This window comes from Oncorhynchus mykiss, chromosome 9 (genome assembly GCF_013265735.2).
Source record: "Oncorhynchus mykiss isolate Arlee chromosome 9, USDA_OmykA_1.1, whole genome shotgun sequence".
Classification (NCBI taxonomy): Eukaryota; Metazoa; Chordata; class Actinopteri; order Salmoniformes; family Salmonidae; genus Oncorhynchus; species Oncorhynchus mykiss.
Genome location: NC_048573.1, coordinates 72350987 through 72374347, shown reverse-complemented (window position 1 = coordinate 72374347; position 23361 = coordinate 72350987). Strand labels below are relative to the sequence as shown.

Genomic DNA, 23361 nt, shown 5'->3' with positions numbered 1-23361 from the left:
TGACTCATCAGTAGGAAAGACCTGACCCTCAGAGCCTACCTTCTGTTGACCCTGTTGACTCATCAGTAGGAAAGACCTGACCCTCAGAGCCTACCTTCTGTTGACCCTGTTGACTCATCAGTAGGAAAGACCTGACCCTCAGAGCCTACCTTCTGTTGACCCTGTTGACTCATCAGTAGGAAAGACCTGACCCTCAGAGCCTACCTTCTATTGACCCTGTTGACTCATCAGTAGGAAAGACCTGACCCTCAGAGCCTACCTTCTATTGACCCTGTTGACTCATCAGTAGGAAAGACCTGACCCTCAGAGCCTACCTTCTATTGACCCTGTTGACCCATCAGTAGGAAAGACCTGACCCTCAGAGCCTACCTTCTATTGACCCTGTTGACTCATCAGTAGGAAAGACCTGACCCTCAGAGCCTACCTTCTATTGACCCTGTTGACTCATCAGTAGGAAAGACCTGACCCTCAGAGCCTACCTTCTGTTGACCCTGTTGACTCATCAGTAGGAAAGACCTGACCCTCAGAGCCTACCTTCTATTGACCCTGTTGACTCATCAGTAGGAAAGACCTGACCCTCAGAGCCTACCTTCTATTGACCCTGTTGACTCATCAGTAGGAAAGACCTGACCCTCAGAGCCTACCTTCTATTGACCCTGTTGACTCATCAGTAGGAAAGACCTGACCCTCAGAGCCTACCTTCTGTTGACCCTGTTGACTCATCAGTAGGAAAGACCTGACCCTCAGAGCCTACCTTCTATTGACCCTGTTGACTCATCAGTAGGAAAGACCTGACCCTCAGAGCCTACCTTATATTGACCCTGTTGACTCATCAGTAGGAAAGACCTGACCCTCAGAGCCTACCTTCTGTTGACCCTGTTGACTCATCAGTAGAAAAGACCTGACCCTCAGAGCCTACCTTCTATTGACCCTGTTGACTCATCAGTAGGAAAGACCTGACCCTCAGAGCCTACCTTCCATTAACCCTGTTGACTCATCAGTAGGAAAGACCTGACCCTCAGAGCCTACCTTCTATTGACCCTGTTGACTCATCAGTAGGAAAGACCTGACCCTCAGAGCCTACCTTCTATTGACCCTGTTGACTCATCAGTAGGAAAGACCTGACCCTCAGAGCCTACCTTCTATTGACCCTGTTGACCCATCAGTAGGAAAGATTTGTTTCTCTTTTGATCCATTCAACAACAGAGCGATACGATCCTTGTTTCAGCAGGATGTTGTATCTATGTTGTACCTTATGTCATGCCTTATTGGAATGGATTTATTGATAATATCTGTTGGAAAAAAGTTTGGATGTTGCCACACACATACCTACCTACTTGTTCACAAAATTAAGGAAGTTTCCTTTAAAATTATTCAGAAATATTATCCTGCCAACCACTATATGAAGAAGTTTAAGGAAAACATCAACTCAAATTGCTCCTTTTGTAATGACCACCCAGAAACAGTGTTGCATCTTTTTTGGCATTGTATTCATGTAAGAAAACTGTGGCAAGACATCAGTAGGTTTATAATTGAACACATTTATGAAGATTTGACACTATTGTGGAGAGATGTACTGTTAGGATTCTTTACATACAATAGAAATAAGCGGAATCATTTTTATGTAATTAATTTCATTATTCTTTTGGCCAAATTTCATATACACAAATGTAAATTTACAAACAGAAAACCACATTTTCGTACCCTACAAAAATAAATTGAACTGTATTTTAAGACAGTTAAATGCTCTACTAACAAAAAAGCTGTTAGAATTGTAAGTATATGCATGTCCCTTAAGGTCCTTGTGTAATTGTAATGTGATATTGTACCCCCTAGCTCGATTGTCTATTGTTTGTAATCTATGTATGCTTGTGTTCCCTCGTGCTTTATGTATTGATTTGAAATTAATAATAAAAAAATAAAATAAAAAAAGACTTGAATGGCGGATGTCCGTTTGATTCATTCTATTTATATGATTGTTACAACGTTGTTTCAGGTTCCTCTTTAAAAAATCATTCACCCATGACAGCAGCTTCTTAGGTATATCTTACGCTCTGGCAAGAGTCACATAGTACCAGAGAATTTAGACAATAAGGCTTATATTTGTGTGGAAAAGCCACGCTTTCTGGTATCTGTGATGTAAAACAATATATAAAATGCTGAACCTTAAAGTTAAATGGGAATATAAATAGACCCCTTTTTATTATCCATGAAAACAGATGAAGACATGTTACAGATGAAGACATTATGAAAATAAAAGTGACAGCAACTACAGTATAAGGAGAGAGTATTTTCCTTACAAGTAAGCATTTTCTACTTAGCTGCTGCTACTATATTATCAAATTATTTTCAGGCATAGGCATATTGACAATACAGTACAGTCGTTTGCAATCACTGTATTTGGTCCAGATCACCAGTCCAAGTCCTTTAGGTCTGTTGTCCACCAGAATGTCAAAAGTCCAATCAATGTCAAAAGGGCCATCTTCAGCAGGAACTTCAGCACCCTCAGACACTACACAAACACAGTGTGTCAGAGGAATCCCATCAATTTCATGAAGCCCTTTTTTTTACAGAAAGTTGTGGGGTAAAGACTTACCCAATCTCTCTTGCTGTGTGTCCGAGGTATTTTGCTGAGATCTTGTAGTTCTCCTTGTGGCTTCTGACTCTCCTGAGTCTCAGGCTCACGCTGCTCCTGAAATAGACACACTGCATTGTCATGTGCTGCTGGTGGCTAAGCGAGAGAGAGAGAGAGAGAGAGAGAGAGAGAGAGAGAGAGAGAGAGAGCTCTCACTTCAAGCCTTGCTGTAGAATCCAGGTCCTCATCTCTGTCAGATGCGCCGTCGACCAAATCCGTGTCACTGCTGCTAAGAACGCAGTAGACAGACAGTAATATAGGAAATTATTTCACTTATCTATCTACCACAGTGACAGTACAAATTACATGTCTTGTGCAAGTAGAAATAAGCATTTCCTGGTTGGCGGGTGTCTTGAGTAATTTTATGTAGGCAATTTCTCTTACCTGTCTGTATATTCAATGACTTGATGCAGGGGATCCATGCAGAACTGAACTCTAGGCTTCCTCCTTAAAAAAGCACCTTCTGTTTCCATGGCCTCCTTCTCCTCTTCGTCATTATAAAACTTGTAGAATGCCTCGATTCTCACTTTCTCTTGTTTCCAACTCCTCTCCTCCTCTTCTTCATCATCTGCAAATTGTTCCTCTCCGACTGTGATTCCGCTCCCCTCGTACTGGTAATCTAGATTGAAACCACTCCTGTCCACGTTATTTTCCCCTGTGTCCCAGTTTATATTGGTGTGAAGGTGGTTCTCCAACTTTCCTTCTAGCTCCGGCGGGATTTCTCGAAGATACTCCTCTTTACCCCAAATCCAAGTCTCCCCTTTCTCCTTTCTTAGTTCAGTCTCCAATGTACAAAATTCTCCCGGAAAATTATCCTCAGAGTCAGATGATGACATGTTGCCTGTACTCCTCTTACCCCTGTCACACCTGGTTACGTCTGCTGTACTGAGTCCAGCCTCACTGTGAAGGGTAAAAGTGGGGACATCAGAGATGGTGTCTGAAAGATGCAGGTCGGCAACACTCTGCTTGGAGATGTTCTCCTCTCCACCCTCCCAGTCAGGTAGAGGTAAAACATCAGATCTGCAGTCTCTCTGAGGAAGACCCTGGTATCTTGGCAGGGCTGGGTGTTCTTCATTATCCTTCTCATCCTCACTGGAGCCATCACTGGAGCTATCAGTGGAGCTATCACTGGAACTATCACTGGAGCTATCAGCTTCAAGATTGTCTTCAATAATCTTGCTCATGCTAATGTCAATATTGATATTACACATCGCACAATCTGCAAAATCTTGTTTGCCTTCTACGCTCAGAGAGATAGCAGGTCTCACGTCAACCTTTTCATCTTCCTCTCCCTGTACATGGCTATCCTTCTGCTCGGTTATCTCTCTCTCTGGGTCGACATTCTCGTCTATCTTTAAATGACCCTCAGAGGGACTAGACAGTGTGCTCCCATTTTTGTTTCTCTCTCTCCCTTTCCCTCCATCCTTGTCGTATTCACTTGGAAAGAAGTCAGAGGGGTAATCTGCAAAGCTTTCACCCGCCTCTTGGTGGTCATCCCCTAGGAAGTCCTTAATTTTCGCCTCAAGCGGGTGTTCCACAAAGGTATTGACCATAATAGATTGCAGATTCTGTGTTGCTGCGGGATCAGGACAACCAGAAACAATCTCTGGAGCTCCAGGTTCATCTTGCTCTTCTTCCTCTTCATTCTCCTGGGGAAAATGTGGGGAGAGTAAGTTCACTCCTTTCTTTCCCTCTTCTCTCTGGTTTTCAGTGATAGAGCTTGTCGGGACCTCCAGGTCTGAATCAGATGATTTCTCTTGGTTTTCTTCAGCTGCCGGTCTCTCCTCTTCTTCAATCCATTCACTTATATCTGCTGTGATCTCCATGGTGACGTCTTCAGTAACACCCTCAAAACAACTCACATCACTGTTCTCATAAGCACCTCGCTCTATGTTTCTGATGTTAGGGTTTTCCCTATCCTCTTGGGCAAAAGGTTGTCCTGTAGTTACGATATTTTCTATATTCTCTTCGTCGTAGTGAACAACCACAGACCTACCCCCTGGGGAGCCAATGTTCTCTATTCCTGTGTCCTCTTCTTCTCCTGAGGTGATCTCCTCTTCATCTTCATCTTCCTCCTCCTCTTCCTTGCCCTCCTCTTCCTCCTCCTTGCCCTCCTCTTCCTCCTCCTTGCCCTCCTCCTCCTCCTCCTCTTCCTTGCCCTCTTCCTCCTCCTTGCCCTCCTCTTCCTCCTCCTTGCCCTCCTCTTCCTCCTCCTCCCACTTCTCCTCATCATCAATATGTTGTGTATCCTCTTCAGTCAAACTCACATCATATGTCTTCACTGAGATAGAGTCAGGTACAGTTCCAGTTTCTCCACCAGGCTCTTCCTCTTCCTGTCCTTCATCCACATCTTCCTCTTCCTCTCTCAGCACTGGTAATCTTCCAGAGGACATTTCTGTCTTGGCTTCGTCAAAATCAAGAGGCTCAAAGTCGAACCCTCCTTCAGGGAAAGATGGGAGGGATGTGTCTGCAACAACAACATCAACATGGCAAATAATGACAGAAAACCCAAGCAATAATATATTTCTTGTAACTTTCAGGAAATTATTGTACTAAACGTCAGTGAAGTTGCAGTGCTCTAGCTTCAACCTGCATAATGCTTACCTGAAAATGCATCCGTTAACAAATCAGCAAAGTTCTGTTCCATCTTCCCTAGGTAATAGGTAAAGTCAAACTATATGTCATAAGATTTCTGTGCCTTTTAAGTTAGTCAATTTACCAAGAGACACGTTTCGGCAACATTTGAAAGCATCTTTTACAACAAAATTCTTCTGATTTCTGACAGGAAGTGTGTTAGGTTTCTCGTCTGTTATTGCTTCAACTAGCTTCCTGTCAGAATAGGGGATGCAGAAATATATCAAAACACATCGACAAGTAGTGACAGTCAGGACAAAGAGAACAACAAAATAATTACAAAAATATGCAAATTGAAATGTCACAAAACCCAAGTCTGTTAAAGGCTTTGGTTGTTCATAAATAAAGTCACACATAGGAAGATGTTGATGTACTCACCGTAGATTTAGCACATAAGCCGTGCTGTGGTTTTACTTTCTGATGTCTAACACAAGACCCAGCCCTCCCTCCCTCAGAGATGTAGGCTACCACTTCCACCCTGCCTGTGTCTGGCTCTATCAAATTAAGCATCGTCTGTATAGGGCAGGCCCTAATTTATACTGAACAAAAATATAAACGCAACATGTAAAGTGTTGATCCGATGTTTCGTGAGCTTAAATAAAACATCCCAGAAATGTTCCATGCGCACAAAAAGCTTATTTCTCTCAAATTTTGTGCACAAATTTGTTTACATCACTGTTAGTGAGCATTTCTCCTTTACCAAGATAATCTATGCACCTGACAGCATGATCATTACACAGGTGCACCTTGTGTTGGGGACAATAAAAGGCCACTCTAAAAATGTGCAGTTTTGTCACACAACACAATGTCAAAGATGTCTCAAGTTTTGAGGAAGTGTGCAATTGCCATGCTGACTGTAGGAATGTCCACCAGAACTGTTAACTGAGAATTGAATGTTCATTTCTCTACCATAAACCAGCCCAGGACCTCCACATCCGGCTTCTTTACATGCGGGATCTTCTGAGACCAGCCACCAGGACAGCTGATGAAACCGAGGAGTATTTCTGTCTGTAATAAAGCCCTTTTGTGGGGAAAAACTCATTCTGATTGGCTGGGCCTGGCTCCCCAGTGGGTGGGCCTATGCCCTCCCAGGCCCACCCACGGCTGCGCCCCTGCAGTCATGTGAAATCCATAGATACGGGCCTAATACATTTATTTAAATTGACTGATTTCCTTATGTTAGTCTGAGTTAGGGATTAATCCAAAGTAGAATTAATTCTACATCACAATATTTAAATATCCAATATATTAAGTTTATTAGTCTCTGTGCAGACAAAGACACAGTTTGTTTATTTTCCTTAATAGTATATACAGTTTGGTACAGTATAAATTCCAACAAAAATCACTCAAATTTTTCTTCTAAACTCTAAACATAATTTAATTTAAGTACCTAAAATAAATTGAAATAAATAAATACAACTGAAATAATTGGGAGTAAAAACATGATTGCAATGGTTGTTGGTAATGTTGATGGTGCAGTGGGGTCTAAAGTTCGTGGCGCAGGAGATAACGATGCATGGGCTTCAGGTCAACTTCTACTGGGAAGTGGTCGCTGACTTCCAAGGCCTAAATGTAAACAAACACATAATCAAAATCGGTCAATCAAAAAAGAATACAGGTTCATTTAAACTCATATTATACATATCAACTGATTTAAAATGTCTGAGAAGTTAAGTTACCTCTTCTTCAGTAAGGTGGAACTCCTCTTTAAAATTGAAGGGTTTAGCTGAATCTGGAACTATCCCAGAGATCATCTCTCTGCCATGAATAACTATCCTGGAGTATGACGTATAGAGAGAGAGAAGAGACATATCATGATTACAGCAAGAAGAAGCTTCACCCACAGATAAACATACAGAACACATGTACCAGCACACATCCAAGTCTTCTACAATGATTCTGTGGTATGGGTCGCTGACCTGTCGTAAGCGCAGTGTGTCTTCTGCCGAACGGTTGTATCCTGTTCATCTCCAATCAGCCAGCGGAACTTGGGGTCGCTTCTCAAACGCACAGCTCTAAAGCCCTTGATGGTGATGTAGCTGCAGGCTGCGTTCAGGTCCCCTAAGATCACCACATTCTAGAGGATGACCAGTATCAAACAAATAAACACAAAATAGTTAGTTATTATCAAGAGAAAGAGGAAGGAATAAGATGCTAGAAATATGGGGAGCTTCTAGTAAATGTTATCTGATATCAATGATTTAAACCAACTAACCTCAGTCTTCCACTTCTTGCAGATCCCATTGAAAACAGTGTAGAGTTCATCGATCTCTTTCATTGCCGTTTTGGGACAGGTGTGTTGGCCCACCAAGACAAAATCCTTCACCACTGCAGAAGGACAGATTTAAAAGAAATTCCTCTTATATCATTTATCATTTTGGGAGTTTGATAGGAGTATCTTAGCCTTGTCCCAGATCCCTTTGTCCCAGATCTACAGTGCCTTGCGAAAGTTTTCGGCCCCCTTGAACTTTGCGACCTTTTGCCACATTTCAGGCTTCAAACATAAAGATATAAAACTGTATTTTTTTGTGAAGAATCAACAACAAGTGGGACACAATCATGAAGTGGAACGACATTTATTGGATATTTCAAACTTTTTTAACAAATCAAAAACTGAAAAATTGGGCGTGCAAAATTATTCAGCCCCTTTACTTTCAGTGCAGCAAACTCTCTCCAGAAGTTCAGTGAGGATCTCTGAATGATCCAATGTTGACCTAAATGACTAATGATGATAAATACAATCCACCTGTGTGTAATCAAGTCTCTGTATAAATGCACCTGCACTGTGATAGTCTCAGAGGTCCGTTAAAAGCGCAGAGAGCATCATGAAGAACAAGGAACACACCAGGCAGGTCCGAGATACTGTTGTGAAGAAGTTTAAAGCCGGATTTGGATACAAAAAAGATTTCCCAAGTTTTAAACATCCCAAGGAGCACTGTGCAAGCGATAATATTGAAATGGAAGGAGTATCAGACCACTGCAAATCTACCAAGACCTGGCCGTCCCTCTAAACTTTCAGCTCATACAAGGAGAAGACTGATCAGAGATGCAGCCAAGAGGCCCATGATCACTCTGGATGAACTGCAGAGATCTACAGCTGAGGTGGGAGACTCTGTCCATAGGACAACAATCAGTCGTATATTGCACAAATCTGGCCTTCATGGAAGAGTGGTAAGAAAGCCATTTCTTAAAGATATCCATAAAAAGTGTTGTTTAAAGTTTGCCACAAGCCACCTGGGAGACACACCAAACATGTGGAAGAAGGTGCACTGGTCAGATGAAACCAAAATTGAACTTTTTGGCAACAATGCAAAACGTTATGTTTGGCGTAAAAGCAACACAGCTGAACACACCATCCCCACTGTCAAACATGGTGGTAACAGCATCATGGTTTGGGCCTGCTTTTCTTCAGCAGGGACAGGGAAGATGGTTAAAATTGATGGGAAGATGGATGGAGCCAAATACAGGACCATTCTGGAAGAAAACCTGATGGAGTCTGCAAAAGACCTGAGACTGGGACGGAGATTTGTCTTCCAACAAGACAATGATCCAAAACATAAAGCAAAATCTACAATGGAATGGTTCAAAAATAAACATATCCAGGTGTTAGAATGGCCAAGTCAAAGTCCAGACCTGAATCCAATCGAGAACCTGTGGAAAGAACTGAAAACTGCTGTTCACAAATGCTCTCCATCCAACCTCACTGAGCTCGAGCTGTTTTGCAAGGAGCAATGGGAAAAAATGTCAGTCTCTCGATGTTCAAAACTGAGAGAGACATACCCCAAGCGACTTACAGCTGTAATCACAGCAAAAGGTGGCGCTACAAAGTATTAACTTAAGGGGGCTGAATAATTTTGCACGCCCAATTTTTCAGTTTTTGATTTGTTAAAAAAGTTTGAAATATCCAATAAATGTCGTTCCACTTCATGATTGTGTCCCACTTGTTGTTGATTCTTCACAAAAAAATACAGTTTTATATCTTTATGTTTGAAGCCTAAAATGTGGCAAAAGGTCGCAAAGTTCAAGGGGGCCAAATACTTTCGCAAGGCACTGTATTTCTGACAGTGTTGTCGAGTCTGGTCTCGAGACCACATGTTGAGTGTCAATGTCTTGTCTCGGTGTCGGATACATTTTTACTCAGTCTTGACTCGGTCTCGGACAGTGAGGACTTATCATTTCCTCCCAAGACCAGCAGAATATTTGTATTTGTATATATTATGGATCCCCATTACATTACATTTCACAACCGATTTCGCAACACATTAAGTGTGTTCCTACTCTACTACTACATATCTACAACACAAAATGCATGTGTACATGTTGTATAGTGCGTATGTTATCATGTGTGTGTGTGTCTCTTCACAGTCTGCAGATTTTTTATCAGTTTTTTAAAAAAAATCGAATTTTACTGCTTGCACAAGTTATTTGATGTGGAATAGAGTTACATGTAGTCATGTCTCTATGTAGTACTGTGTGCCTCCCATAGTCTGTTCTGGACTTGGAAGAGACCTTTGGTGGCATGTCTTGTGGGGTATGCATGGGTGTCTGAGCTTTGTGCTAATAGTCTAAACAGACAGCTCGGTGCATTCAACATGTCAATACCTCTAACAAATACAAGTAGTGATGAAGTCAATCCCTCCTCTACTTTGAGCCAGAAGAGATTGACATGCATGTTATTAATGTTAGCTCTCTCTGTATATTTTAAGGGCCCGCTGTGCTGCCATGTTCAGGGCCAATTGTAATTTTCCTAAGTCCCTCTTTGTGGCACCTGACCACACGACTGAACAGTAGTCCAGGTGTGACAAAACAGTGCTTTATTATGGAAAGACCCCAGCTTAGCTACTGTTGCATCAATAGGTTTTGACCATGACAGTTGACCTCAACTGCCTCAATTTCCACATTATTCATTACAAGATTTAGGGTTTAGTGAATCATTTGTCCCAAATACAATGCTTTAAGTTTTTGAAATATTGAGGACTGACTTATTTCTTGCCACCCATTCTGAATCTGACTGCAGCTCTTTGTTAAGTGTTGCAGTGATTTCACTTGCTGTGGTAGCTGACGTGTTTAGTGTTGAGTCATCAGCATTAAGAAAATGCTAAAAAAGCATGCATAAAGGCTAAAAAACATACATAGACACTTAACTCAGAGCCAGTGGCATGTCATTAGTAAAGACTGAAAAAAAGTAAAAGGGGCCTAAACAGCTGCCCTGGGGTATGCCTGACTCTACTTGGATTATGTTGGCGAGGCTTCCATTAAAGAACACCCTCTGTGTTCTGTTAGACAGGTAACTCTCAATCCACAGTATAGCAGGGGATGTAAAGCCATGACACATCAGTTTTTCCAGCAGCAGATTATAATCAATAATGTCAAAAGCTGCACTGAAATCTAACAAAACAGCTCCCACAATATTTTTATTATCAATTTCTCTCAAATTTCTCTCCTTCCCTATTAGCATGCTGAAAACCTGTTGTTAATTTGTTTACTGTGAAATATCTGGTCAAACACCATTTTGCCCAAAAGTTTGCCAAGGGTTGGTAACAGGCTGATTGTGTCACACCCTGATCTGTTTCACCTGTCTTGTGCTTGTCTCCACCCACCACCAGGTTTCTCCCACCTTCCTCCATTATCCCCTGTGTACTTATACCTGCCTTTTCTGTTGGTTTGTTGCCAGTTCATCTTGTCAAGTCTTACCAGCGTGTTTTCCCGTTTTCCAGTATCTCTAGTTTCTGTTTTCTAGTCGTCCCAGTTCTGCCCTGAGCCTGCAGGCCGTTCTGTCCCATATTGACTCTGCCTTGGATTACTGACCCTTGACCTGCTGTTTGCCTGTCCCCCGTTTTGTAATAAACATCTGAGATTCAAACGGTCTGCTTCCTGTGTCTGCATCTGGGTCTTATCCTGAGTCGTGTTAGATTGATCGGCTGTTTGAGCCAGTAAAGTGTGCTTTTCTATTCTTGGGTAGTGGAATGACTTTTACTTCCCTCCAGGCCTGAGGGTACACACTTTCTAGTAGGCTTAGATTGAAGAGATGGCTAATAGGAGTGGCAATATTATCTGCTATCATCCTCAATTTCATCCACTATCATCCTCAATATCGTCCACTGTCATCCACTATCATCCTCAATATCATCCACTATCATCCTCAATATCATCCACTATCATCCTCAATATCATCCACTATCATCCTCAATATCATCCACTATCATCCTCAATATCATTCACTATCGTCCACTATCATCCTCAATATCATCCACTATCATCCTCAATATCATCCACTATCATCCTCAATATCGTCCACTATCATCCTCAATATCATCCACTATCATCCTCAATATCATCCACTATCATCCTCAGTAATTTTTCATCCAAGTTGTCAGACCCAGGTGGCTTGTCATTGTTGATAGACAACCATTTTTTCACATCTTACACACTCACTTCACGAATTGCAAAATTACGTTTTTTCCCCCATAATTTGGTGAGTAATGCTTAGATATGAAGGTTCAGAATTTGTGGCTGTCATGTTATGTGCTGTGATGCCATGTCTAAATTTGCTAATCTTGCCAATGAAAAAAATAAATAAAGTAGTTGGCAATATCAGTGGGTTTTGTGACAAATGAGCCATCTGATTCAATGAATGATGGAGCCGAGTTTGCCTTTTTGCCCAAAGTTTCATTTAAGGTGCTCCAAAGCTTTTTACCATCATTCTTTATATCATGTATCTTGTTTTATAGTACAGTTTTATTCTTGTTGTTGTTGGGTTTAGTCACATGATTTTCTCAATTTACAGTACGTTTGCCAAACGGCTGTGCAGCCAGACTTATTTGCCATTCCTTTTGCCTCATCCCTCTCAACCATACCATTTTTCAATTCCTCATTCATCCTCAGAGATTTAACCGTTTTTACAGTCCTTTTCTTAATGGGTGAATGTTTAGCGTTAGTTCAGCGTCTGGTTGCTCCTCATTATACACCACAGATCTTTAACATAGGAATCACTACAAAACATATTGTATGACCTCTTATACACTATATAAGGCCCAGCCCTTAGAACTATGGTTATCCGTAGATGTGGTTTCTGTATTGTGATCACTACATCCGATGGATCTGGATACGGCTTTAGAACACCTTTCTGCAGCATTAGTAAAGATGTGATCAATACATGTTGATGATTTCATTCCTGTGCTGTTTGTAAATATCCTGGTAGGTTGACTGATAACCTGAACTAGGTTACAGGTTACTGGTTACAGTTTGAAGCTTTGTTTTGAGTGGGCAGCTTGATGAAAGCCAGTCAATATTCAGGTCACTCAGAAAATATACCTCTCTGTTGATGTCACATAAATTATCAAGCATTTCACACAAACTCAGAAAAAAAAGAAACAGCCCTTTTTCAGGACCCTGTCTTTCAAAGATAATTCGTAAAAATCAAAATAACTTCACAGATCTTCATTGTAAAGGGTTTAAACACTGTTTCCCATGCTTGTTCAATGAACCATAAACAATTAATGAACATGCAGTGCTCAGACTGTCCGCAATAGGCTGAGAGAGGCTGGACTGAGGGCTTGTAGGCAGGTCCTCACCAACAATGTCGCCTATGGGCACAAACCCACCGTCGCTGGACCAGACAGGGCTCACAAAAAGTGCTCTTCACTGACGAGTCGCGGATTTGTCTCACCAGGGATGATGGTCGGATTCGCGTTTATCGTCGAAGGAATGAGCTTTACACCAAGGCCTGTAGTCTGGAGCGGGATCGATTTGGAGGTGGAAGGTCCGTCATGGTCTGGGGCGGTGTGTCACAGCATCATTGGACTGAGCTTGTTGTCATTGCAGGCAATCTCAATGCTGTGCGTTACAGGGAAGACATCCTCCTCCGTCATGTGGTATCCTTCCTGCAGGCTCATCCTGACATGACCCTCCAGCATGACAATGCCACCAGCCATACTGCTCTTTCTGTGCGTGATTTCCTGCAAGAAAGGAATGTCTGTTATGCCATGGCCAGCGAAGAGCCCGATCTCAATCCCATTGAGCACGTCTGGGACCTGTTGGATCGGAGGGTGAGGGCTATGGCCATTCCCCACAGAAATGTCTGAGAACTTGCAGGTGCCTTGGTGGAAGAGTGGGGTAACATCTTACAGCAAGAACTGGCAAATCTGTTTCAGTCCATGAGGAGGAGATGCACTGCAGTACTTAATGCAGCTGGTGGCCACACCAGATACTGACTGTTACTTTGGATTTTGACCCCCCTTTTGTTCAGGGACACATTATTCCATTTCTGTTAATCACATGTCTGTGGAACTTGTTCAGTTTATGTCTCAGTTGTTGAATATTGTTATGTTCATACAAATATTTACACATGCTAAGTTTGCCGAAATAAACGCAGTTGACAGTGAGAGGACGTTTATTTTTTTGCTGAGTTTATTATCCAGATACTGACTGTTAGCACTTGGTGGTCTATAGCAGCCTCCTACAAAAATGGGCTTTAGGTGAGGCAGGTGAACCTGTTACCATATTACTTCAACAGCATTTGACATGAGATCCTCTCTAAACTTGACAGGAATATGACACTGAACATAAATGGCAACACCTCCACCATTGGCATTCCTGTCTCACCTGAAGATGTTGAAATCATGTTTTGCTACCACTGTATCATCAAATGTACTGTATTATCTAAGAGTTTAAGAGATAGTCCGTATATGAATGTTATATGTTACTAGCAAGTTATTGAATTCATGAACCTTTTTTTATTAGGCTACATATGTTAATGTATATGTTAATTTTGGGGCAGCAGGTAGCCTAATGGTTAGAGCATTGGGTCAGTGACTGAAAGGTTGATGGATTGAATCCCCGAGCTGACAAGGTAAAAAGCTGTCGTGTTGCCCCTGAACAAGGCTGTTCCCCGGTAGACCGTCATTGTAAATAAGAATTTGTTCTTTAACTGACTTGCCTAGTTAAATAAGTGTGCACTTTTCTGTGATTCTTGATTGTTTTTAATCGCTTTACAGGGAGACTTATCAGAGGTAGATATGACAGTGTTATTGTTGTTTGAGCTGATAGTGCAGGGTGAGCTGCACACAGTGGACCTCCTAATAGGGCCCACTGCCTCATTGCTAACAGTATAACTCAGGTTCATAGGCGCAAGATTACTGCATACAATATCTGTAGGATTAACAGAGGTATTCAGGGGAGTTAAGAGGGGACATAAATTAGGTTGCTTACATTATTGCCAACGACCCATAGCAGCACTATGACAACTCAGCAACACAATGGTAGGGATCATCTCAGCAGGGTTTTGGTTCACTGGTAAGTCATTGTCTCAACGCAGCCTTGAAATGCGCGGACAGGGTCCAGGAGTCAAGATGACTTGGATGGACTCCATCATTTCTGTAGACCACGTTTTGTTTCCAGAAGGTGTTATTTATAGAGGCCAACAACGCTACAGTAGACTTACTAATGCCAGTAGCTTGATGAGTATTTCACAGCAGCGGCACAGCAATGTTATCGGGCCTGCAATAATTGGCCGCTTTAAAAAATATATCTTTCAGACCTAGAATCAGTTCTTTAAAATCAATTTTCAGCAGTTCCGAGCTAGCCCTCCTAATGTCGTTTGACCCCAACACGGACTACGACAGCGTCAGCCCGCCAGTGTCAGCCCCCAGCAGCTGTCGTAGAATGGTGGGAAGCAGCCTTGTAATGACCTGTACTCAAGCTCCAGGATAGTATAGGGTCCCCCCCCCCCCCCCCTGGAACTGAGATGTTTCTCACCATAGAGCTGCAGGTGACAGCTGGTGAAGTAGAAGGAGTAAAAACTCATACAGTAATTATCAGCTTTCATTCAGTCAGCGCATAAAACTGCTTCACCAGGCCAAATATATATGTTTTTTATTTAACTAGGCAAGTCAGTTAAGAACAAATTCTTATTTACAATGAAGGCCTACCCCAGCTAAACCCTCCCCTGACGATGCTGGGCCAATTGTGCGCTGCTCTATGGGACTCCCGATCGATCACAGCCGGTTGTAATACCCGGGATCAAACCAAGGTCTGTAGTGACGCCTCTAGCACTGAGATGCAGTGCCTTAGACCGCTGCGCCATTCGGGAGCCCAATATAGACACATTCATGAAACAATATCTTAACGCCTATTGAAACCTGGGCCTCCTACTTTACTCATAACATTACTGTTCTTTACTTTAATTGAAAAATATCCTCAAAACTTTGTCTCTCTCGCTGGCAGCTCAGCGGAGTTGAGTGGTTGGAAATACAGCTCATCACTCACGCGCACCGCTCCATGTCCTTTACTACGGCTCTGTTAAAAACTGCTCCATACTAAAAAAAAAATCCCGTTACAATTTCGCTCCATTAATTAAAAATCGCAATTTAACCAAAACCCATCTATTTTTGTGACTACCTGGATCTACCATTTGGTATTTAAGTATTGAAACTAAACCATATGGATTTGAATTAAAATTATTTGAATAAACATGAAAAGGTGAATGTATGAAGCGTACACCATTTCAAATATGCTACATGTCATTGTAAACAGCATATAAACAAACACCCGTTCTACCAGTAACATTCGGCTCTTTTCAGTTCGCTGCAGCTAGCGACGGGAACAAGCTGCAACAAACACTCAAACTGTACAGTTTTATCTCCATCTCTTCATTCTGTGACTCACTCATGGACACTCTTACTGACAGTTGTGGTTGCTTCGCGTGATGTATTGTTGTCTCTACCTTCTTACTCTTTGTGCTGTTGTCTGTGCCATGTTTTGTGCTGCTACCATGTTGTGCTGCTACCGTGTTGTTGTCATGTTGTGTTGCTAACATGCTGTGTTGTCATATGTTGCTGCCATGCAAGTCTCTCTTTATGTAGTGTTGTGTTGTCTCTCTTATCGTGATGTGTGTTTTGTCCTATATTTTTATTTGATTTTTCATTTTTAATCCCAGCCCCCGTCCCCGCAGGATGCCAATTAACTTCTGGTAGGCCGTCATTGTAAATACGAATGTGTTCTTAACTGGCTTGCCTAGTTAAATAAAGGATACATTAAATAAACACTCTAGATAGGTCAGGAGCCAGACAGGGAGCCTAAGAAGGAACGGAAATGAATTATTTAGGCTATATTATTTCAATTAGTTCAAGGCTATAGTCTACAAATAAATACATTGTGAAGTATTTGCGAGCGCGACATAATTGGCTGGTAGGGACATAAAGCACGCAGCATTTAAGCAACATTTCGTTATAATTATAGTCTATACATTGCGCATATAGGCTGTGACTTACTTAGAATTAAATAGCCTACAAATTAAACCAAAAAATACTTATTATTGCCTTTTGAATTCATCTTATTTTTTTGAATTCATTTTTAAAATTCAAATGGCACTCGCACATCTGAGCAATCTTTTTTTGCAGGTGCATGGTAACAGTAGAATAAGATGAAGGAAAAAAGAAACCGCACACTGCTCTTGATGGTATCAGGCTCTTTTACGCCCTCTTCCAAATGGTAGCTTTAAACGCAGAGGATGCGCACAGTGCAACAATATGACGAAGTGTGAATATGTCTGCCACCCACATACAGGAAAACGCTTACAAATAAATGACGTTATTACGTGTTCCACCACCCATGTTATTTACATTATTAAATGTCCATGTGGGATGTGCTATGTAGGTAAAACCTCTCGTTCGCTCACACAGAGAATTAGTGAAGATAAAAGTTCAATCAGGAGAAACGACAGGGATTATCCAGTCGCAGTACATTTGAATGACCTGAAGCATGACATTTCCACCTTTAGATTTTGTGGCATTGAGAAAGTTAAGATATCAGACAGGCGAGGTGATATTAATAACACTCTTGAGTAAAAGAGAATGTTTTGGGATTTTCACCCTCCAGACATTATTTCCTAAAGGACTTAATGCTGAAATGCCTATGTATGTTATGTTGTGAATTTGAACATGAATGTTGCCTCTATTTAAGATTACCCTGATGTTTTTCGTACCCAATGATTAATTAAAACTTGCTCGGTAGGTCTATGTCCTCATTGTGGTTTTACATACGTGTTTAATACATCGTATTTACACACTTTATTAGAATATTTTATAAAAATGCATATTGTTATATTTGGTAGCACTTATTTGTTTTTCCTTCGCCTGCAACCACATTCGACATGTGGAACGGATGTGGGTGGGGCTAGGTCTACTTTAGATCTACCCCCCCCTTTTTTGAAAATTCTGTTAAAAATCGCGCAACTTTTCAGCGTCCTGCTACTCATGCCAGGAATATAGTATATGCATATGATTAGTATGTGTGGATAGAAAACACTCTGAAGTTTATAAAACTGGTTAAATCACGGCTGTGACTATAACAGAGCGTGTGTTTCATTGAAAAACGCAAGAAAAACTGCTCTCTGAAAGCAAAAAATAATTTCCATAAGTCACTTCCACCAGTTGTTAAAGGACAACAGAATTTAATGGAAATTTGCCTGCACTTCATACAAATTCCGCACGATGGCGCCATTGTACTAATTTTCAATCGAATTAATTGTTGGAAAATCCATCTGTCTGACCCCAAGTTTTCCATTCTTCACCCGGATGCAGTTCAAGGAGAGATCAGATTGCATTGTTTTTGAAGTGAGGACCTATTGAAGAGACATCGCCCTGTAATCGTTTTGATAGATTATAAACGTTTACTAATACCTAAAGTTGGATTACAAAAGGATTTCGAAGTGTTTTGTGAAAGTTTATCGTCGACTTTTTTAATTTTAAAAAATTACGCAGCGTTTAAAAACGATGATTTTTTCTGAATGACACTACTTCAATACAAAGCTATTTTGGGTATATATGGACCGATTTAAACGAAAAAAAGACCCAATAGTGATGTTTATGGGGCATATAGGAGTGCCAAGAAAGAAGCTCGTCTAAGGTAATGAATGTTTTATATTTTATTTCTGCGTTTTGGGTAGCGCCGTCTATCGCAAAATCTGTTGTTTACGTGTCGAGCTGGCATTTTGGGGGGTGCATGCTATCAGATAATAGCTTCTGATGCTTTCGCCGAAAAGCATTTTAAAAATCTGACTTGCTGGCTAGGTTCACAACGAGTGTAGCTTTAATTTAATACCCTGCTTGTGAATTTTGATCAAGGTTTGAGTTTTAACGAGTACATTTAGCATTTAGCGTAGCGCATTTGCATTTCCAGGTGCCTACTTGGGACATGTGCGTCTCAAGTAGATTCAAGAAGTTAAGGGTGCTAATTTAAAAAGAAACTCACAAAAGCTCTGATTGAGGCCGATACGTAAGCTTATTAAATATCAGTTATACTATCCAGAACAGTGTGCGGTTTCTTTTTTCCTTCATCTTGAATTCATTTTTAGAAACACGAGTTTGGCCAGTCTGTGACTTCCGGCTCATGCGACGGTGCAAGGAGAACAGGTGTTGTGCTGAAAATCTCCCCCCTCCCTGCCAGAATCCGCCCCTTGGCGTTCTTCATTGCTGCGACTTGCTTGCTAGTTGAGATTTCTGCTATTCACTCCGTTGTCAGTTTAGCCTACATTTCACGGATCTTAGTAGCGGAAAGCATTTGTGTTTGCAGTTTTCGGTTTGGATATATTATAAGTGTATATGGCGGTTCTAGCTTGTATGGCGCCCTTGCCTGCCAACATTTTACTCCCTCTGTTTAATATAACACCCATACATTCATTATTCATTTCCGATGCGAAGTTTGTTCTATAGAAAGTATTTGACACTTTGTGCCACAGAAAGTATTGGACTCTAGCCACAAAATAGAAGGGGGGAATTCCAGCAGGGGGAGATTTTCGGCACAACACCGGCCAGCAGCGGAGAATTTCCTCTACACACTTGCAGATACACTAGGGATGCGAAACACCCCCTTGGCCACTCCTGCCAGGCTGGGCAGATCAAATGGAAAGCTCCTTGAACGTGGGAATATGCCAGGCCTATTGTTTCAAAATCAATTATGGCCTATTGTATAGATAATAACGAAAATGAACGAAAAGTTTAAGAGATCAGATTTTTAGCTTATAAACACCTCTCTACAATAACACACGTAGTTATCTACCCACCTCATTCCTTTATTCCAGCATGTGCACGTAGTAAAGTACACCAGCATACTTTTGAGACGTCTTTTCAGATTCCACAATGATTTAGTTGTGGATGTTTCATGTAGCCAGCATGTAACAACTGTCATTTCCCACGGATAGAACAACGGCATCCGGTCTGTAACCTAACAGTTTAGCACCATACCAGCAGGTGGCATCCAAGCCTTACACATTAACAGTGGACACTACATCACCACACTCCTTCTCTTGCTCTTGGACCTCATCTTTTTAAGTCACCTTGATTTAGCACCTGTGTTTAAAAAACAAAAAACAGTTTCTTCATGAAAATATTTAGCGAACTCTATGACAGTAGCTAAAGCAAGGGGCTATCATCAGCTCACAATTAGACTACAATTGCATGCTGGGGCAGGCATGCCCTGAGCTCCTGAGGTAAGCGCTACTGGAGTGGGCTCCAGTCAAATTGGGCACTCTCTGCTCCTCGCTCCACTCAGCTCATCTGGCTGGTAGGGAAGAGTGGAGGGGGAATTGTTTGAAAGTTGCTCACTCACTATTAATAAGGAGATACACACCCCCCCCCCCCCCCCCCCACCGGGAGAATTGTAACAGTCTTTATAAATAGACATGTTTGGGCAGTGGCGAACCGTGGCTATTGGACCTTCCAACACGTTGTACCAAATTTTGAAAAATCATGAAAATAACTGAAACATATAATCACTTAATGCACCCAACTGAGTCAAACAGGCCTGAGGCTGAGCCGAGCTTCGAGCTGCCACTCAAACACAGGGATAATGCTACCAACAACATAGTCCCCATAGTCCAACAACACAGTCCCCAAAGTCCAACAACACAGTCCCCATAGTCCAACAACATAGTCCCCATAGTCCAACAACACAGTCCCCATAGTCCAACAACACAGTCCCTATAGTCCAACAACATAGTCCCCATAGTCCAACAACACAGTCCCCATAGTCCAACAACACAGTCCCCATAGTCCAACAACATAGTCCCCATAGTCCAACAACACAGTCCCCATAGTCCAACAACACAGTCCCCATAGTCCAACAACATAGTCCCCATAGTCCAACAACACAGTCCCCATAGTCCAACAACACAGTCCCCATAGTCCAACAACACAGTCCCCATAGTCCAACAACATAGTCCCCATAGTCCAACAACACAGTCCCCATAGTCCAACAACAGAGTCCCCATAGTCCAACAACACAGTCCCCATAGTCAAACAACACAGTCCCTAAATCCAGATTAAATTAAAGAAAGCTACAATATTGTTACGCCCTGATCTATTTTCACCTGTCCTTGTGATTGTCTCCACCCACTCCAGGTGTCGCTGATTTTTCCCCAGTGTATTTATCCCTGTGTTTCCTGTCTCTCTGTGCCAGTTAATCTTGTATGTTTTTCCAAGTCAACCAGCGTTTTTCCTATTTTCCTGCTTTTTGCTATTCTCCTTTTTCTAGCCCTCCCGGTTTTGACCCTTGCCTGTTTCTGGACTCTGCACCCGCCTGCCTGACCATTCTGTCTGCCTTGACCACGAGCCTGTCTGCCACTCTGTACCTCCTGGACTCTGATCTGGTTTTGACCTATTTTCCTGTCCACGACCATTGTCTTGTCTACCCCTTTTTGGATTAATAAACATTGTAAGACTCCAACCATCTGCCTCCTGTGTCTGCATCTGGGTCTCACCTTGTGTCATGATACAGTATTATATAGAGCCATTATTGCATGGAACTCCCGTCCATCTCATATGGCTCAAATGAACAGCAAACCTGGTTTAAAAAAACAGATAAAGCAACACCTCACGGCACAACGCCTCTCCCCTATTTGACCTAGATAGTTTGTATATATGTTTTGATATGTATGTCTTTTTAAACTGATGTAGTTCTGTCCTTAAGCTTTTGTTGTCTATTAACGTTCTGTATTATGTCATGTTTCATGTTCTGTGTGGATCCCCATTAGGGGATCCTAATAAAATACCCAAAGCAACAACCACAACCACACTGTTCACACAACCCTTTGGTAGCCTAACACCATCACTATCACACTATCACCAAAAGCGACAAGTGTGACACATCCGAGGATGTGTGTAACGGGCTCGTGATGCTGTAAAGACAGCGCCCATAATACCAGCGCACTCCATATAGGAGTGCACTTTTTGTAAAACACATCAGACCGATATAATTGTTTTTTTTATTTAACTAGGGAAATCAGTTCAGAACTAAATTATTTTCACCATTCTGTATGTCTGAAGAATCCATATGTTCTTCTGAAATATGAACTTGGAAATGCTGGACTTGTTGAAGTCTTGTTATTGTGTCGATTTGACAAAATTACATTCATGATCTTGAGTTGAACTCACATTTTTCCGTTCAAGGTGTCTAGGTCTTGAATCGGTCTCGTCCCCCCTCCGGTCTAGGTCTTAAATCGGTCTCGCCCCCCCTCCGGTCTAGGTCTTGAATCGGTCTCGCTCCCCCTCCGGTCTAGGTCTTGAATCGGTCTCGCCCCCCTCCGGTCTAGGTCTTGAATCGGTCTCTCCCCCTCCGGTCTTGAATCGGTCTCACCCCCCTCCGGTCTAGGTCTTAAAACGGTCTCACCCCCCTCCGGTCTAGGTCTTGAATCGGTCTCGCCCCCCTCCGGTCTAGGTCTTGAATCGGTCTCACCCCCCTCCGGTCTAGGTCTTGAATCGGTCTCGCCCCCCTCCGGTCTTGAATCAGTCTCACCCCCCTCCGGTCTTGAATCGGTCTCACCCCCCTCCGGTCTAGGTCTTGAATCGGTCTCGCCCCCCTCCGGTCTTGAATCGGTCTCACCCCCCTCCGGTCTAGGTCTTGAATCGGTCTCGCCCCCCTCCGGTCTAGGTCTTGAATCGGTCTCGCCCCCCTCCGGTCTAGGTCTTGAATCGGTCTCGCCCCCCTCCGGTCTAGGTCTTGAATCGGTCTCACCCCCCTCCGGTCTAGGTCTTGAATCGGTCTCGCCCCCCTCCGGTTTAGGTCTTGAATCGGTCTCACCCCCCCCCCCCCCCCCCCCGGTTTAGGGCTTGAATCGGTCTCGCTTTAGGTAGACACGAAAACAACACTGTTGTCTTGACAACCCCATATGGTCACATGGCTGGCAAGACAGCACAAACAGATGCGAGACCAGGCTAGGACTATCTGTCTAAGGTATCCTAAAATCCTTGTGACACATGGCATGTTCCTATCTCCAAATTGCATGATATGAGATGATATGACATTATAACTTAAGACAGTGATTGATATATGGGAAGTTCTCACGGGTAGTGGGTGAGTGAAACCGGACAATGAAAGGCTCTCTGGAGAAAACCTCAGTGTCGTTATTCGTCCCCTCTCCTCCCTCTAGCTCAGGATACTGGCAATGCTCTCGGACCTGCAGCACATCTTTCCTAGAGATGATTCAAGCCAATTAATCAATCAACCAACCAACCAATCAAACGAGAGAGAGTATACTAGAAATTAGGAGTGCTGCAGTGTTTTAAAGATTCTTATCTAAAATGTAAAGTTTAATGTAAAGTCTGTGTAAAAATGTAACGGCTTACTTGTAAATGTAGACATATTGCTCTTTGTAGGTTTTCTTCCCCAGTCTCTTACTCTCCACGTAGGAGTATGCATGCGATTTGTCAAAGCTGATGGTGGAATGACAAACAGACATCAGGTGACGAATAGAACCCTAACCGTGATAAGACTTAATCTGTACATACTGTACATATCTTATAAAGGATTTATTCTGTAATGGTAGACCCCGCTGTATACATCCTGTATTGTTGCCATATTACTTCAGTAAACATGTTAACCTGACTCACTCTCTCTGCCTCATCCATATCTAAAAACATAACACACATTTTTAAAAAAGGTCAACAAAGCAATTTCAAGACCCCCCCCCGTGTTATGTACCTGTTAAGATCCTGTTATGTACCTGTTAAGATCCTGTTATGTACCTGTTAAGATCCTGTTATGTACCTGTTAAGATCCTGTTATGTACCTGTTGTTAAGAGCCTGTTATGTACCTG

At 42.3% G+C, this 23361-nt stretch overlaps 2 protein-coding genes across 5 annotated transcripts in view; both read right to left on the bottom strand.

The window, feature by feature from the left end:
* Nucleotides 1-2166: 2166 nt before the first annotated feature.
* Nucleotides 2167-5724, bottom strand: LOC110532816 (FK506-binding protein 5). Of its 4 annotated transcripts, none has more exons than XM_021616960.2 (6): nt 5648-5724; nt 5240-5464; nt 3020-5102; nt 2792-2864; nt 2597-2692; nt 2167-2512 (listed from the first exon to the last, which is right to left on the bottom strand). In XM_021616960.2, the coding sequence occupies exons 2-6, from the start codon at nt 5280-5282 to the stop codon at nt 2411-2413; spliced, it is 2397 nt and encodes a 798-aa protein (XP_021472635.2). In that variant the 5' UTR covers nt 5283-5464; nt 5648-5724; the 3' UTR covers nt 2167-2410. The 4 variants fall into 4 exon arrangements, with proteins under 4 accessions (XP_021472635.2, XP_021472634.2, XP_036844840.1 ...); XM_021616959.2 differs by having other exon boundaries at nt 5240-5287; nt 5648-5722; XM_036988945.1 differs by having other exon boundaries at nt 5240-5460; nt 5648-5673.
* Nucleotides 5725-6505: 781 nt separating this feature from the next.
* Nucleotides 6506-23361, bottom strand: part of dnase1l1l (deoxyribonuclease I-like 1-like) — a 29225-nt gene continuing 12369 nt past the window's right edge. The window contains exons 4-9 of the mRNA XM_036988944.1: nt 22891-22977; nt 22610-22737; nt 7485-7597; nt 7189-7346; nt 6949-7045; nt 6506-6835 (exon numbers count right to left, since the gene is read on the bottom strand). Coding sequence (XP_036844839.1) covers nt 6755-6835; nt 6949-7045; nt 7189-7346; nt 7485-7597; nt 22610-22737; nt 22891-22977 — 664 coding nt within the window. The 3' untranslated portion in view covers nt 6506-6754. The remainder of the gene's footprint in view (nt 6836-6948; nt 7046-7188; nt 7347-7484; nt 7598-22609; nt 22738-22890; nt 22978-23361) is intronic.

What these genes read in the sequence shown, in the direction of transcription:
- LOC110532816 (XM_021616960.2), bottom strand. Translation starts at nt 5,282, where the DNA reads ATGGAACAGAACTTTGCTGATTTGTTAACGGATGCATTTTCAG. An exon ending in GTTAACGGATGCATTTTCAG is followed by an intron (nt 5,103 to 5,239) that starts GTAAGCATTATG and finishes TTGTTGTTGCAG; the next exon opens with ACACATCCCTCCCATCTTTC. An exon ending in CACACAGCAAGAGAGATTGG is followed by an intron (nt 2,513 to 2,596) that starts GTAAGTCTTTAC and finishes GTGTTTGTGTAG; the next exon opens with TGTCTGAGGGTGCTGAAGTT.